The sequence below is a fragment of the Frieseomelitta varia genome, unplaced genomic scaffold (assembly GCF_011392965.1).
Source record: "Frieseomelitta varia isolate USP_RPSP 00005682 unplaced genomic scaffold, Fvar_1.2 scaffold_792, whole genome shotgun sequence".
Taxonomy (NCBI): Eukaryota; Metazoa; Arthropoda; class Insecta; order Hymenoptera; family Apidae; genus Frieseomelitta; species Frieseomelitta varia.
The window spans coordinates 267,133-282,298 of NW_025110581.1; the positions used below are offsets into that span (position 1 = coordinate 267,133).

Sequence of the window (15,166 nt, forward strand, 5' to 3'; positions counted from 1 at the left end):
TGCAAGAAATGAATTTCTAATTTTGAAGGACGATAAACTTGTAAAATCATTTTCGAATTGTACGTTGGCCATCCTGTTATTTTTCGCGGCAACGCGGTAATGAGACGCTAAAGCTCTAGAAAGCCCGCCGCATCGCTGTAGTTGAGTCTTTGTACATCTTATAGCCATCTTCTGAGTAAGTATCACAATTAGAGAGTACGATGAAATTAATCGTGCAAAATACGGTGAAATTAGATTAAATTACAATCAGATGATTATTGAATTCTTATGTAAATTCACGCGGAAAAACCTTTGCTATCCGGCTGTCGTACCGCCATTTTGCACCATGTTCGTTTCTCTTAGCATCTTTGAAGTTTTTTCCTTACAAAATTATTGAATCTGTTGTTGTATCTTTCAAAAATTATAGTTCACGTCAATGTGTTATTTATATCTGATGAACTATTTCGATTACAACTATATATATTCGATGCTAGTTCTTTCTTTTTTTTCCAATCATTTGGTTTACAATTGTTGTGTCGTCCTTTGTTACATGTAAAATGTATTTGCAGTATTAAAACAAAATGAGCAAAGGAAAGGATTCATCTCCTGGAGAATCTGCAGGAGGGGAAGAATTTAGCGTTGAGAAAGTTTTAGATAGAAGGGTGGTTAAGGGAAAAGTACGTGATTTAATATATATGTTAGTTCTATGTAATACAATTGTTATTTGCTGATCATTTTGTTGTAATACAGGTTGAATATTTTCTAAAGTGGAAAGGATATTCCAATGAAGAAAATACGTGGGAGCCAGAGGAAAACCTTGATTGTCCTGATCTAATTGCACAATTCGAAGAACAGCGCAAAAAGAAAGAAGCAGCCACTACTGGTAAACGACATGAAGATAAAGAACAGAAGAAACGAAAAAGTTCATCAGGTGGACCTTTAATCTCTCACAAAAAAAAGATGACTGAAGATAAGAAGCCTGAAGGTAAAATATCTGTTTGATGCTTTAAACAATGTATTTAAGTAACAACTATTTGTATAGTTTTTAACTGTTTCATTTTTATTATATGTAGGTTTTGATAGAAATTTGGAACCCGAACGAATAATTGGTGCAACAGATTCGAGCGGGGAATTAATGTTTTTAATGAAGTGGAAAGGAACAGACGATGCAGATTTAGTTCCTGCGCGAATTGCCAATGAAAAATGTCCACAAATTGTGATAAAATTTTATGAAGAACGATTGACATGGCACAGTCCCACTCATGATGAAGAAAGTTCAGTAAAAGCTGATGCAGAGTAGCGTCCAGCCTTCCGTTATACATACACAGCACGCTTTAGAATTTGTCGTATATAAAAAAAAAAAGAAAATAGCGTGTACAAAATGAAAAATGTGAAGATTTATTGATCATTGCACAGTAATGGTATTATACATTTTAATGTTTTTTTTACAATTATTGGTAAATTAAAATTTAAAAAATAGGAAATCCTTATTACATACTTATGTCACTGTTGATGAAAAAAAAAAAGAAAAAAATACTCTTATAATATACTTCCATAAAGTGTATATTCGCAACTTCTTTTGCAACTGTTACCTTATTCTTCATTATTAATTTTAGAACTTAGATAAATAAATACAATAAAATCTTCTTTATTTTAACCTTTATTTTTCAAATATCAAGTATCATATGTATTACTAGAACAGTATAGATAACAGCTAATTTTTCCAATTATTGATAAATATTCTGCTCTGGTAATATAACATTCGGGTATAAAAATATTTAAAAAATAAATAAAAGGTTTAAATAAAGAAGATTTTACTGTATATCATTTTGAATGTGTATCTTCGATGAATTTGGATGCTTTATATTTCGAATGTCAATAGTTTTTAATATAACTTATCATCTGATTGGTTAATTTTACAATCATTACAATTTTCTACAAATTAATAAGTAGGTAAACATGATTATGTGATAATTATTTCTGTTGTTAAAGAAGTTGAAAACTTAATTATTTTTACTTAAATATAACGTGACAATGTACGATACGTACAAAAATGTAAATGGAAATAATCTTTTAAAAACTTTTTAATGTGTAAAAGCCTTTTTGATGATAAAGATACTTTTACATAAGATAATAGTGTTATAGTGGAAGTATCAAACATTTCAAACATTTTTTTCATGAAAAAATAAATCTGTTTTCGTGATTTTAAAATTAATCTTTTACGTGATTTAAATAAAAAAATGTTAATTGTTTAAAAACAAGTTTTTGCAACGTTCAGTATCCGTCATGTAATAATTATATTGTAGATTAATGTTTTGTCGTCTAATAATAATTATTAAAATGAAGTAAAAAATGTTTTAGTATGTAAGTATATATGTAGTTTCTTTATTTGTATAATTAATCATATCAATTAAAATATTCATTTTTTATAATTTATAAATGTCTCAAAATTTTTAATGTGCTACCACCGTTAAAATATTGTTGACATGTAACGTGCACAATTCTGGTGACAACAAACTGGTGAAAGCAAAAACAGTAGATGTAATATAAAAAAATGTTTCTAATTTAATCAGCGTTTACTCTTTTTTACATTTTTTTTATAAATTTTAGAACTTTTTCGTTTACTTTTATTTAAAGAATTTCTAAGATTTTGATGTCGCTTGGTCTCCCATTCTACTTGTTTAGAACTTGCACCATCCACGGTATTAAATGCATTTGTACCACCAGCTTTACTTTTTTGCTTACTATGTTCTTCTAACATTTCTGCAAATTTTTCAGCTGACAGAAATATATTATTATCAATTCCTTTCGATTTTTTATTCCGCGTTTTTATATTTGACTGAATATTGTTATCATCTTCAATATCATCATCATCGATGTCTTCATCAAACTCTAGATCACTTATATCATCATCATCTATGTCAATGTCACTTAAATTTTGTAATGAATCGTCAATATTATCTTCATCTAAACTTTCTCCTGACTCTTCTATATCATCAGAATTACTTTCTTCACTTTTACCATCATCAAAATCTTCATCTTCCTCCTCAGTACCTACCAACATAATAAATATTTAATTCATATAGTATGAAATATTTTCTAGATTAAAAATAAAATGTAGAATTTATATTTATGTACCTTTCTTCTTTTTTACAGTTTGAATGTCAGCTGCAATATCTAAATCTTCAAAATCTTTATTATCTGTTAATCTGTCTAACATATCATTAAATTCTTCGCTATTAACACTTTCTACATCATCATTTTCAACTGTAAATTTATGTTTGAATTCTTTTCTCTTTTTTAAATATCGGTATAAATATAATTCGTCAACTGGAATGCGTCCTTCTGTTTCATTAATATACGACATACTATCAATCGGAACGGATCTAATACCCTTAGGTGTGTATCCTGCACGTTGTGCTAAAGGATCATTCTTTTTGTGCACTCGTTTGTTTTCTAATTTTTTGGGATTTTTGAAAACATAACGATCCAAGAAACGCATTAAAGATAAATCTTCTAATGGATCTCCCGTGTAATCAATTGGTTTCCCTACAATTACCAATAACATATGATATTAAAATAATTATAAATAATTCATAATACATAAATATAATTTCATAGTAATATTATAAAGTACAATACCTTCAAGGGTAGTATTTGCAAATAATGCAACACTTGGATGATAATGCTTAGATAACATTATTAACTCTGTATTTAAATTCTTAGTTATTCCAGCATAAAGGGGATTGCGACAAAAAGGATCATACTCTTTATGTGTATCAAAATCAATTTTTACATTGTTTTCTGTTTCATTTTCACATTGAGTTTGCCCATTTATATTATGTTCGGATATAACATTCGTTAATAAAATAGTGTCTTCTAATTTTTCATCATCATCAGGACAAGAGATATTTTCTGAACTTAATGAACTATCTTTAGATTCAACATTTTTATTTCCAATTTTAATAAAATCTTGAGGTTTTAATAATATAGTTTTCAATCCTTTGTGTGTATGCAAAACTTGGGATATTACATACAAAATAGCACACGTCATATTTGCAGGAAAATATAATGCGATTTGTAAACTTCTTTTGATAAAGGCATATATACGTTGTTTATTACGATCATTTTTGAGAACTCGGAACAATAGATTAAGAAATAGTGCACGTTTGTTTGCTATTCCAATTTGTGGATCTAATAATTTCCGATAGAAAGTTGAATAAAATCTGGTTGATTGGGCTTCATCTTTGCCTGTAATCTATGAGAATAAAGAAAAGATATAAAAATTTGATCCCTTATGGGGAGAAATTTAGTCATAATTTATACATTTACCTGGTATAACAAATTGAGTGCATTTAAAGAAACATTAAAAGATCCAATATGTACAACTTTATACACAGAATCTATGTAACCATCCAATATATTTGAATTCATTTTTGCAAATGGATATGTCCTATTTACACCAGTTAAAATTGCTGCCATCATTCTAGAATCTGGTTCTCCTTTTTTTAAACAAGCTTTAAAGAAAGCAAAGTAAACTTCAATAAGTGTAGAAGCAAGCTTCTCATCCTTTTTGCTTAAAAGAAATTGTGTTAATAAGCAAATTGCATAATACTGGGCACGCTGTGCTACATTTTTTCTAAATAACAATTTTTCAACTTCTCGTAATACAACAAGCTTCATATTAGGATGTTCATGTAATAACTTATTTAAACAAAATATAACTTTAGATCCTATTTTAGTACTTGGATCTCCTATTTTATTAACAATCAATTCCAACAATTTATGTTCTTGTTCAGCATTTCCTATTAATAAATCTGTCATTATTGATATCGCTACCTCGCGATTTGCATCCACTGTATCAGATGCAATAGTAGCTAAAGACATTACAAAGTGTTCATACTGTTCACGTAATTGGTCCTCAAAATACCAATGAGCCATTAGTTTTTTTCTTGATAAATCTGTACTACCAGAACTAAATTTGTCAAGTTCATCCAAATTTTGTTCCTCGAATCTCAATAATTTGAATTTAGGATGAAGCAGATCCAACAAGAACAGATCTCTCAAGGATTTTATTATCATGTTGCACTGATTGTGCTTTGCAACTCGTACTTGGTTTACAAGCTTTGCAAGCCGAGGTAGATTGTATTTTGGATTATCTTGCACTAGTACAATAGCAGCAGCTACTTTATCTGATGTTGTACCCTGTGTTAATGCTGTTCTCAACCATGTTGTTTCTGAATCAGTACGTTTTGATTCTTTCAATTGAAAAACAGAAATTTCCGAATCCAAATATCTCTTTGCCTCATTTCTTAAATGCGATACTTCTACTTCTAGCTTTGAATGTTTATAAGGTCCCTCTCCTTTAGAATATTCTTCATACCACTTTGGGTTCGTTTCTTCGAATTCGTTTTTCATCTTAAATTCCAATATTAATAAATATATTAAATACTATATTCAATATTAAAAATATATTCAGAAATATTATTGTAGATAAAGCATGTGTATTTTGTAGAAACTACCTTAACCTCAATGGTTAACTTCAATAGGTTCAGTTATGTCGTCACTCGACGTCACTCTTTGTTATGTCACTGCGCATCTATCTGTTTAAACTCCAATGTCTCTCTCTTCGGCCGGCAGCCAGAATGAAAATAATTGCTCCATCTGGTGTCGAGTTTCCACAATATTCACAATGTACACAAAGACAAGTTACAAATCTCCGATCTCAAAATCTGTAATGAGTGCAACTGATCGATGGATCAGTAGCGGTCATCATAAAGCTAAGCACGTGGCTTGCGTTCTAGAATGCTTGCCTTTTGAGATATCGGATGGTATTATCATTTCATGAATGATAATTTCTAATAACAAAATGTAAAAAGATTTTTTAAATAAACCATTATACACATGTATATAGTGTTAGATGTATGAAAAATAACTGATGCGTTAAGTACATACTCATAACAAAAACCAAGAATGCGTGAATTTTTTGATGTGAATTGTGAAAGGATAATTTCACACGTCAATCAATATGAAATCAATGGAGAGAATAATCATAAAAATTTATGACTATATTTATATTATGAAAACGATGTATAAGAAATTTATTTATTGATGTAACATTGATAGTTTACACAAGGATTGTCTATTATATATTTTAGAGCTGTACAAAAGATCTCTTTGATACATATTTTCATAAATGCTTATACAAAAATAATAATTTATTTTCCTTTCATGTATCAAGCAGTTTCCATGCTTTTTCTTCTTTTCGCTTTATTGCCGTCTAATATACTTTTGGACGTCCTCTTTTGTGAACAATTAGAACTGGTCTGTTCAATTTGAGAATTTCCATTCTCAAGAGGTGATGAATTCTTATCTGACTGGTCGTGAGAGACAAGAGAACTAAAATTAAAAGGTTCAAGACCTTCGGATATTACTTTTTCACGTAACATCCGAGCTTTCTTTTTTAATAATTGCTTATCTCTCTGTTTACTTTTTTTCTTCTTTTTGGATTTGTTCCTACTAGATGTAACAACACCTGTTTCGTCTTCTGTACTTTCATTTTCTTGTGTATTATTTAATTGTTCTACGTTATTTGTCACATCTTTTATCTCCCCGTTTGTCATAGCACTTTGTTTATTTCTAGCTTCTTTTTGTGATCTGAAACAATGAAACGAATACAAATGATTTTATATAATAACATAATAAAACTTTAACATTATACTTTCCTTAATTAGTACTCACATGTTCAGTGGAATTCCAATTTGTACTGCTAATCTATTATATGCCATTTTTGTATCTTTCGCAAGTGATGCATGAGTTCTGTACGTCGCAAGTACTTTCCCAATATTATTCCAATTCCATGCTTTTTGTAAATGACGAGTATAAATACTTCGTAGCAATATCAATAAAAGGTAAATATACCTCTGTCTGATTTCTTTTCCTATTTCAGTACCATTAGTTGTAACAGCTTGTTTATTTTTGTGCATATTAATTATTTCTTGAAGTGTGCTTATAGTATTTCTACATAACTTTTTCTCTAATTTCATTCTTATACTAGAATCTTTTGTATTTAAATTAATTAATCGACTATTATTATAAAAGATTGTTAAAAATTCAAGTGCATATCCTCGACGAAAAGATCTAACAGTACTGTCAAAAGCAAAGTCTACCTATAAAAACAGATATAAATTATTAAAAATTCAATTAGTCTACTAAAGTATATTAAAGACTGTGAACTTACTAATAAAGAAGCTAGCTGCCAATTACCCTCCCACTGTAATTGTAAAATGCTTTTAAACAACAAAGGAGATAGCACACAATCTCTTCTTTTGAAGAAGGACGTTAAATTTTCTCCATAAATTTCAGTTATTTTATCTGTCGATATATTAGCCTGTTGTGCACATTTCACCAGAAATGTACAGCATTCCGCTGACTTATCACTTATTTCATGATAAACCGAAGTAGTTCTTTCTCCTTTTTCTATTAAAGCCTTAGAAATATAATTTAGTTATATATTATATATTATAAAAAATTATTAATTGTACATTATATATTATATAATTACCTTTAATATTACTATTAATAATTCTTCGTCGATATTTTCTGTATCTTTGAATTTTTTTATTGTTGATAACTTTTTTAAACAGGATCGAACCCGATCTTGTAGAGACTTTTGATACGGATCTTTTATGCAATATTCCAATAATGTGAAAAGGGGAAGTAGCATATCAAGTACAATTACCATTGATGGTGCACAATCTAAATAAATCTCTAGTAAATCTATAACTCGAATTCTAAAATGTGTTAAAGTTTGAGCTGATTTTTCTTGTTTTTTAGATCGCGATTGACGATTTTCTCGAAGAAGTCTAAACGCTGCCGCTAATGATTCATCTAATCGCTTTCCCTCTTCTTCGCCGATGTTATCTACATTTATATCATCGTCGTCCGTTTGGATGGATACATCACCTAATGCTTGACTTACTGCCATTCGTAACCTATCAGTTACTGTCTCATCTTCATTTTCATCTAATAATTCTTCATTCGAATCAGAATCATCAGATTCCGACGAACTCTCCATTTCGCCCTTAGTATTTTCTTCATCACTTTCGTCATCTTCACTAGTATAATTTGACTCTGCATCTGATGAAATTTCTTCACTATCGAGACCATTTCTTGTTACAAGTGGTCCTTTCTCATTTCTTACGTCTAATACCTGGAAATAAAAATTTTGAAATATACAACATGACAGATATTGATTTTTTATTAATTTGTCTTGCTAATTTATAACATCTGCATACCGCTAATATTTGATGTATAGCTGTTGGCGTGATATAGGGACAAATGTGTGGGAAAACGCATCCTACTAATGAACGTAATAAATGACTGTTTTTAGAATAAAAAGATAATAATAAATCAACAACTACTTCTACCCATTCTGGCTCATCATCTAGCTTGTTTTTATTATTAGCAGCTTTATGTTTTTTAGACTGTTTTATTACTCTTTCGTAACAACTTTGTAATTCATCAATAGCCATAATTGCCATTTGTGGGTCTGAAAATAATTGTAAACCCATATGTAAATTCATTGTATGAAATACTGGTACAGCTTCTGTCTTCTTTGAATTATTTTCTAAATTTTTAATCAAACATATCATTTTGTCCCAAGAATCTTTTGCTTCATTTATTAATGGATTTCTTAATTTCAACGTTTGTTTTTTCAAACAGACGTCCACAAAATGAACTAAATCACTTAATATGTTTCGTAGATCATTCAACTTTGGTAATTTATGGTCTAGCGCGTGATAGAATGTTTCCTTAAACTGCGCTATAAACGAAGGAATATATTATAAACTGTTATAAACAATTTGAAGACAAAAAAATATATACACATATATCATATTATTAGATATATAAATAATACTTACAAGCTAAATCTATTCCAACATTTGGCATTTCACACAATCCATAAGCAAATAAGCATTTCAACTGGTCCAACCTCCATTCTCTATCCACAAATGTTTTAGAATGTCCCATTAATCTAGTAAAATATAAACAAATTAGATATATTCATACATATATGTAAGTGATTGCACAAAGATAAAAGACATTACACTGCACTTCTTAAAATATTGAATACCTTGTTAATAAATGAGCAGCATAAATTCTTTCTGCATTTGTCCAAAATGATTTTGCTTTGTCATTTGATTTGTCTCGAGGTATTGTATTTTCCATTATGCCTCTATATATTTTTGATACTTTTTTTGTACCATCTAAGTTCAAGTTTCCAGTAAGCATTTGAATTATTTTTGTACCTGTCTTTTTTTCAATCATTAAATCACCAGGATATAGTATTAATTTCTTTAATACAGCAATTTGTATTTTTAGTTTAGTATCATCACTGCTTGTAGCAGATGTTAATAAATTTAAAACTTCTTTAAATCCAAGAAGTACTTCATTGTTATGATGTTTAGGTCCAGAACATTTTTTCAACATATGCTGCATATAATTGGGCGATAATAACAATGGGAGTATAGATTTATCTACAATATTTGATAATATAAATTTCAGAATTTGTATAGCTACATATTCATCAGTTTTAGATGGTTTTGCAAATTTCTCATCAATATGTGTCCAAAAGATTACAGTAAGTTCAGTTGACATTAAATTCTCACAAAACAATTTAAATATTGGATGGTGACATAATACAATTCTGGGTACATCCTAAATATTAACAATGCATTACTTAGCAATTTTTTTTTTAAATAAATAATTTGCACAAATAAAATTACAATATACACTTACCAGTAACACTTTCACTATGTCATTCATAGATTCCTCAGTGATAATATCATTTGTACCAAAATGTTTTTTTGAAAATTCATTATTTACAAGTAATGGACACTTATCTTTGATTACTAACAAAGCATAAAATGAATCTAATGTTTGTTGTGCCCATGGTTTGCCAAGTTCTTTCTCAACAATTGGCCAAATTAATTTTTTAATACACTCAGTATCAACTTGATTTATATATTCAATAAGAAATGAGATAGAAACAAACGATAAATAACTGCGTTGTTTGCCTGCATTGATAAGATCTTGAATAGTTTGTTGCTGTATTACATCAATGCTCTTTGAAAGTATTTTAGACCTTATTAAAGCCCCATATGCTAATATACGTCCCATATAAATATCACCATTTTCCTGAAATGATACAGTTAAAATTAAATGTAAAACGCTTATTATCATAGTACAAAACAAATTAAATTTCTTACGCTTTTACTGTAGTTGTTTGCTGGCTGTAACTCATTGTCTATCAGAGATAAAAATTTTTCTACAGACATTTCAGAGTTCATAGTTAAATAGACTGTCAAAGTTGTATAAAAACCCATACGTGAGGTCGTTTTCGAAGAGCCTAAGCTTCGAATCAATCTTTTCATGGCATACTTAAATTCTTGGCTCTCATTGTGTTCCTGAACAATTGTAAATTCGTAAATAATTCGTCGACTAAAAACAGTGATTATTTCTCACTGTCTCGTGCAAAAATGATTAACTTTGAGGTTATCTGTAAATAAACACTTACTGAATTTTGTTGACTCAAATACTTTAATAAAGCAATCCCACCCTGTATTCTTTTAGATTCCACTTCGTTTCTGAGTATAGTAAAATAATCAAAGACTGTACACTCCATTTTATTTATATTCTTCATTCTCGAGTCATTTGAACCAACCTCTGCCATGTGCACATTCTCGTCTGCCATCTTGCTTTATTTTAACTAGAAACTACGCTAGTCTAATACGCGTCTAAATGAAAAATATGTAAAAACAATCGAACGAATTTGCCTTTTAATTTTTCAGTAATCGTCGTTTAAATGAAATAAACAGGGAGTGATAAAATTAATCGAACTAAATTCAAAAGTTTCTAAATTACAGAAAGTCAAATCTCGTTAGAAAATTTCGTATATCTCTGCAAAATCGTCAAGTTGCTATAAATAAAAATTTTTAATAAACATTGTGCAATTCGACTACATAAACAAGTTACTTTTTTTTAAAAAGAACCTATTGCAATTTAACTCCCCGTAAGAATATAACGAAGGTATCGTCGAAAATTCGCTAACAGAAGCGCCTAAACTAAAGCAAGTCTCATGGACTCGCGGATTCAAATTCTCTAGTGATTAGAATAGTGCCATCTTGAGCATAGTATTGCACTCGATCCGCGCGGTCCCGGTCAGTTGCATATATCCAATATGGCTGGCCGAGGTGGTTACGAAGATTCAAGGCAAGTATAGGTTACAATTTCATTCATGTACGACGGTTATTAAGAGTTTTCGATATGGTGCGAAGGTGGAATTTGATCGGTGCGTCGTACAGCCCCGTCGAAATGCCCCGCCCCTTCGACAATTCTACGATTTTAAGGTTAAGTGAATTTCGATTGGAGTGTAAGCGCAGCACCTTGCAGATATGGTGCCCCCCGACACGCGGCTTTATTTTGACCGACCAAACAATAGCGTGATTCTAGTCGTACCGTTATTAACGAGGATATTGACTAAATGTTTGTGAAATATACACGCCCCGTTTCATGAAAAACATCGTTTGACGCGATAGACAGAAGTAATTAACTCCATGTTATTCGAGAATACGTGCATTAAGAAAATCAAGAGAGTGTCTAAATAAGTGTCAGAACTGTAAGAGTCTACTCGTTGTTATTGCTCTCTGGTTCATTTTTAACAAACGAACACAAAAGTCTGCGTAGCTTGGAGGGTAATAAATATTTGGAGTGTGTACGAATCCTAAAGTGTTATTTTTTTGTCAAATGAGGTTACAAAAATAATAAAACGTAAAAGTGGTGCTTCGTTCATTCGCAGATTCGCTAACTATACGAAATCCGTACGCAATATGAAATGCTATTTTATAATGCAACAATTTTATTCGATAGAGTTTCCTTGTACGAATGTAAATTATTCTTCTGTGCAGAGATTATGGTGGTGGATTTCGAAGTGGCAGAAAACCGTTGCCAACTGAACCACCTTATACCGCTTTCGTGGGAAATCTGCCAAATGGAATTGTACAAGGAGATGTTGATAAAATCTTTAAGAAACTTAATGTTAAAGGAATCAGATTGGTTAAGGATAAAGAGACGGATAGGTACGAGTTACTTTTTGTATGATCACAAAAGAGCAGTTCTACATTTACATTCATGTTTTTCTAATTTGTATCTTTTTTTCTTTTCGCAGGTTTAAAGGCTTTTGTTATGTTGAATTTGAAGAGTTGGCAGATTTACAGGCTGCATTGGAAATGGATGGCGCAGTAGAAGTAGATAATAGTGTAATAAAAATAGATGTAGCAGAGGGTAAAAGAAATGATCGAGGAGGTGGTTTTGATAGAAGAGGTCGCACTGGTGGTGGCAGTGGAGGAGGCTTTAGAGGGAGAGATGGTGGCCGTAGTGGATATGGTGATGATTTTGGAAGCAAATCTATGTATTCTAGTAAGCGTTATGCTTTGCATAACGTATATCGTGAAATATTTTAAGCCGGGCATTGCAAATTAATTTGAACAATAAGTAATAACGTTTCAATGCAAAATTCTAAATTTTCCTTTGAATAATTGTTTATATACAAAATGAAATCTTATACTGCTTATACTATACATATATATCTTGGTACCAAAAATTAAAATTCAATGTGATGATAATGTGCAGGAGGTTACGTAGGTCAAACTCAAGGCCAAAGCCATGCTGGTAGACAAGGTAGTACATGGGACATGAGGGGTAACCGGGGTAACTATACTCAGTTTAATGATGATACAGGAGGTGGAAGTCGAGAATGGTCGCGTAATGCATCGTCTAGATCATACGGCACTAGACCACCTCCTCCTCGTGGAACTGGATCTGAACGAAAACCATTTCATGATGAACCGTTCCATAAAGATCCACCTCCAGGTTTGTTTATACAGGGTGTTTCGTAACTTGTGGGACCCATTTCGGGAGCTGATTGTACGCCTAAAAATAATGAAAAAAAGTCATATAAATCTATGTCCCATCTGTTTTCGTTTATGAGATATAATGAATTTTCTGTTTTAATTACTTTTACAAAAGATGCTCGAAATGACCACCTTGCATTTGAAGACAAACCTGCACGCGTCTTGTCATTGATCTGGTTACTCTATCATTTCTGGTGTTTCTCGAATTTGTCGGAAGCCTTGCTCTATTCTATTTCGTAGTATTTTCAATCGATGACGACCAATCCATTTATTTGCAAAGTGTTAATTTAAAAATTGCCACTCGGTTAAAATGCGGCGGAGCTCCATCATGCATAAACCGCATACGAAGTCTAAGGAAATTCCAGTCGATATTAGACTAATTGTTCGTGGAGGTTCTATTGCATGGCTTGCTCATTCTCCGGATTTGAATCCATTATTTTTTATTTTTGGGGACATTTAGAATCGATTGTATACGCAACATCGATTGAAACTGCTGAAATACTACGAAATAGAATAGAACAAGGCTTCCGACAAATTCGAGAAACACCAGGAATGATAGAAAGAGTAACCAGATCAATGACAAGACGCGTGCAGGCTTGTCTTCAAATGCAAGGTGGCCATTTTGAGCATCTTTTGTAAAAGTAATTAAATATAAGTAGAAAATTCATTATATCTCATAACGAAGACAGATAGGACATATATTTATATGACTTTTTTTCATTATTTTTAGGCGTACAATCAGCTCCCGAAGTGGGCCCCGCAAGTTACGAAACACCCTGTATACAATATCCTGCTAAGATCTTGTTTTCAAAATGATAAAAATAATTTTAATATTCTCATTGTAGCTGACACAAGTGGAAGAAAGCGTCTGGTATTAGCACCAAGAACAATTCAGGACCCCATAAACGCAATTGCAGAATCAAGTAAATCAAGTTCGATTTATGGTGGCGCAAAACCTCGGGAGGAAAAAATTAATACTGACGACAAGTAAACATATTATCATTTTTAGTTTCTGATTCCCTAACTCTAGGGAAGGAACTTCTCCAACAAAAAAACGTTTGGAAACAAATACAAGATCCCCTAGTTTCCTCGAATGTAGTGGGGAGAATCTCTTCGGAGATGAAATTGTAATAATTTTTATTTACCCCTAAGGGGAGTCTTCCCCCACAATAACGATGAAAAGTGATTTAATGAGATTCTTAAGTTCGACGCATTTGGCATTTTTAATTAAGAATAAAAGTTTTTCATCTAGTGCCCTCTCTATTTAAACTAATGTCTTAGTTTGAAAAAACTGTAACAATAAATTTGGAATTTAAAGTAAAAACAATTGTGTGCACCATGCATGCTTGAGTAATATTGGTTATGTGTAATTATGTATGTATATACATATGACCAATCGCATCTCGTATGTATGTATATATGTGTGTGTGTGTATGTATGTATGTATGTATGTACACACGTGCGTGCACACAGCACTTGAATTTTATGTGTATATATATATATATATATATATATATATATATATATATATATATATATATATATATATATATATGTATACACGTGAATAATGATGTGATACGGAAAGTACATTTTAATATTCACGTCAATTTCATGTTGGGTGTTGTATCAGTTTATAATAATATTGATGGTATGTGTACAAACTATTACAAAATATATACTGTCACCATATATATTTGATTCCATATAAAAACTGATCTTCTAATAATATTGTACTCGAATAATCTTTGTTTTTAGGAGTACAAAAAACATTGTCCTTTTTTTCATTTCCTCCCTTATAATTTTTATGTTTCATTTTAATACCAATCATTGTATGTGCTTATTAAAATGATTTATGAATAATTGTTTAATATAAAAAGTCGTATATGATTAGAAGTATTAAACAATTATTTACGCGCTTGTGAAATAACAACAAAAGATTAGAAAGAATAGAAAGATATTTGAGTGATTGAAGAAATTATACATCACTGAATGGTATGAGGATAACGTGTCGATTATTACTCATTAATACTGTATAATGGATTAATTAATTATGCTAGTAATAAATATTGATCATTTGAAAAGATATCGATGATTACGAGATAATAAATAAAGAAAAAACTTGAATTAATGACAAATATTATATAAAAATTATGCTTGTATATGATACTATTTCCTGAATAAAGTAGTCGTTTGCCTTCTATTTGTGTAAT

General features: G+C 30.6%; 4 protein-coding genes across 7 annotated transcripts; 2 read left to right on the forward strand and 2 right to left on the reverse strand.

Moving 5' to 3' along the window:
* Positions 1 to 51: 51 nt before the first annotated feature.
* LOC122536017 (chromobox protein homolog 1-like) lies at positions 52 to 1,347 on the forward strand. The gene is made up of 4 exons (XM_043668029.1): positions 52 to 175; positions 549 to 656; positions 730 to 964; positions 1,053 to 1,347. Exons 2-4 carry the CDS (start codon positions 561 to 563, stop codon positions 1,277 to 1,279), a joined length of 558 nt encoding a protein of 185 aa, XP_043523964.1. The 5' UTR covers positions 52 to 175; positions 549 to 560; the 3' UTR covers positions 1,280 to 1,347.
* A 997-nt stretch (positions 1,348 to 2,344) lies between these two features.
* LOC122536005 (CCAAT/enhancer-binding protein zeta) lies at positions 2,345 to 5,698 on the reverse strand. Of its 3 annotated transcripts, none has more exons than XM_043668012.1 (5): positions 5,508 to 5,698; positions 4,312 to 5,397; positions 3,622 to 4,237; positions 3,118 to 3,528; positions 2,345 to 3,036 (listed from the first exon to the last, which is right to left on the reverse strand). In XM_043668012.1, the coding sequence occupies exons 2-5, from the start codon at positions 5,395 to 5,397 to the stop codon at positions 2,549 to 2,551; spliced, it is 2,601 nt and encodes an 866-aa protein (XP_043523947.1). In that variant the 5' UTR covers positions 5,508 to 5,698; the 3' UTR covers positions 2,345 to 2,548. The 3 variants fall into 3 exon arrangements, with proteins under 3 accessions (XP_043523947.1, XP_043523946.1, XP_043523948.1); XM_043668011.1 differs by having other exon boundaries at positions 5,502 to 5,698; XM_043668013.1 differs by having other exon boundaries at positions 2,345 to 3,033; positions 5,502 to 5,688.
* A 372-nt stretch (positions 5,699 to 6,070) lies between these two features.
* LOC122536003 (myb-binding protein 1A) lies at positions 6,071 to 10,762 on the reverse strand. The gene is made up of 10 exons (XM_043668008.1): positions 10,559 to 10,762; positions 10,251 to 10,448; positions 9,781 to 10,179; positions 9,116 to 9,699; positions 8,904 to 9,016; positions 8,277 to 8,803; positions 7,544 to 8,191; positions 7,220 to 7,468; positions 6,721 to 7,148; positions 6,071 to 6,636 (listed from the first exon to the last, which is right to left on the reverse strand). The coding sequence occupies exons 1-10, from the start codon at positions 10,733 to 10,735 to the stop codon at positions 6,216 to 6,218; spliced, it is 3,744 nt and encodes a 1,247-aa protein (XP_043523943.1). The 5' UTR covers positions 10,736 to 10,762; the 3' UTR covers positions 6,071 to 6,215.
* Positions 10,763 to 11,099: 337 nt separating this feature from the next.
* Positions 11,100 to 15,156, forward strand: LOC122536012 (eukaryotic translation initiation factor 4H-like). 2 transcript variants are annotated; one of them, XM_043668020.1, is made up of 5 exons: positions 11,100 to 11,253; positions 11,949 to 12,119; positions 12,209 to 12,459; positions 12,673 to 12,912; positions 13,799 to 15,156. In XM_043668020.1, the coding sequence occupies exons 1-5, from the start codon at positions 11,222 to 11,224 to the stop codon at positions 13,942 to 13,944; spliced, it is 840 nt and encodes a 279-aa protein (XP_043523955.1). In that variant the 5' UTR covers positions 11,100 to 11,221; the 3' UTR covers positions 13,945 to 15,156. The 2 variants fall into 2 exon arrangements, with proteins under 2 accessions (XP_043523955.1, XP_043523956.1); XM_043668021.1 differs by having other exon boundaries at positions 11,101 to 11,253; positions 12,209 to 12,426.
* Positions 15,157 to 15,166: the final 10 nt, after the last annotated feature.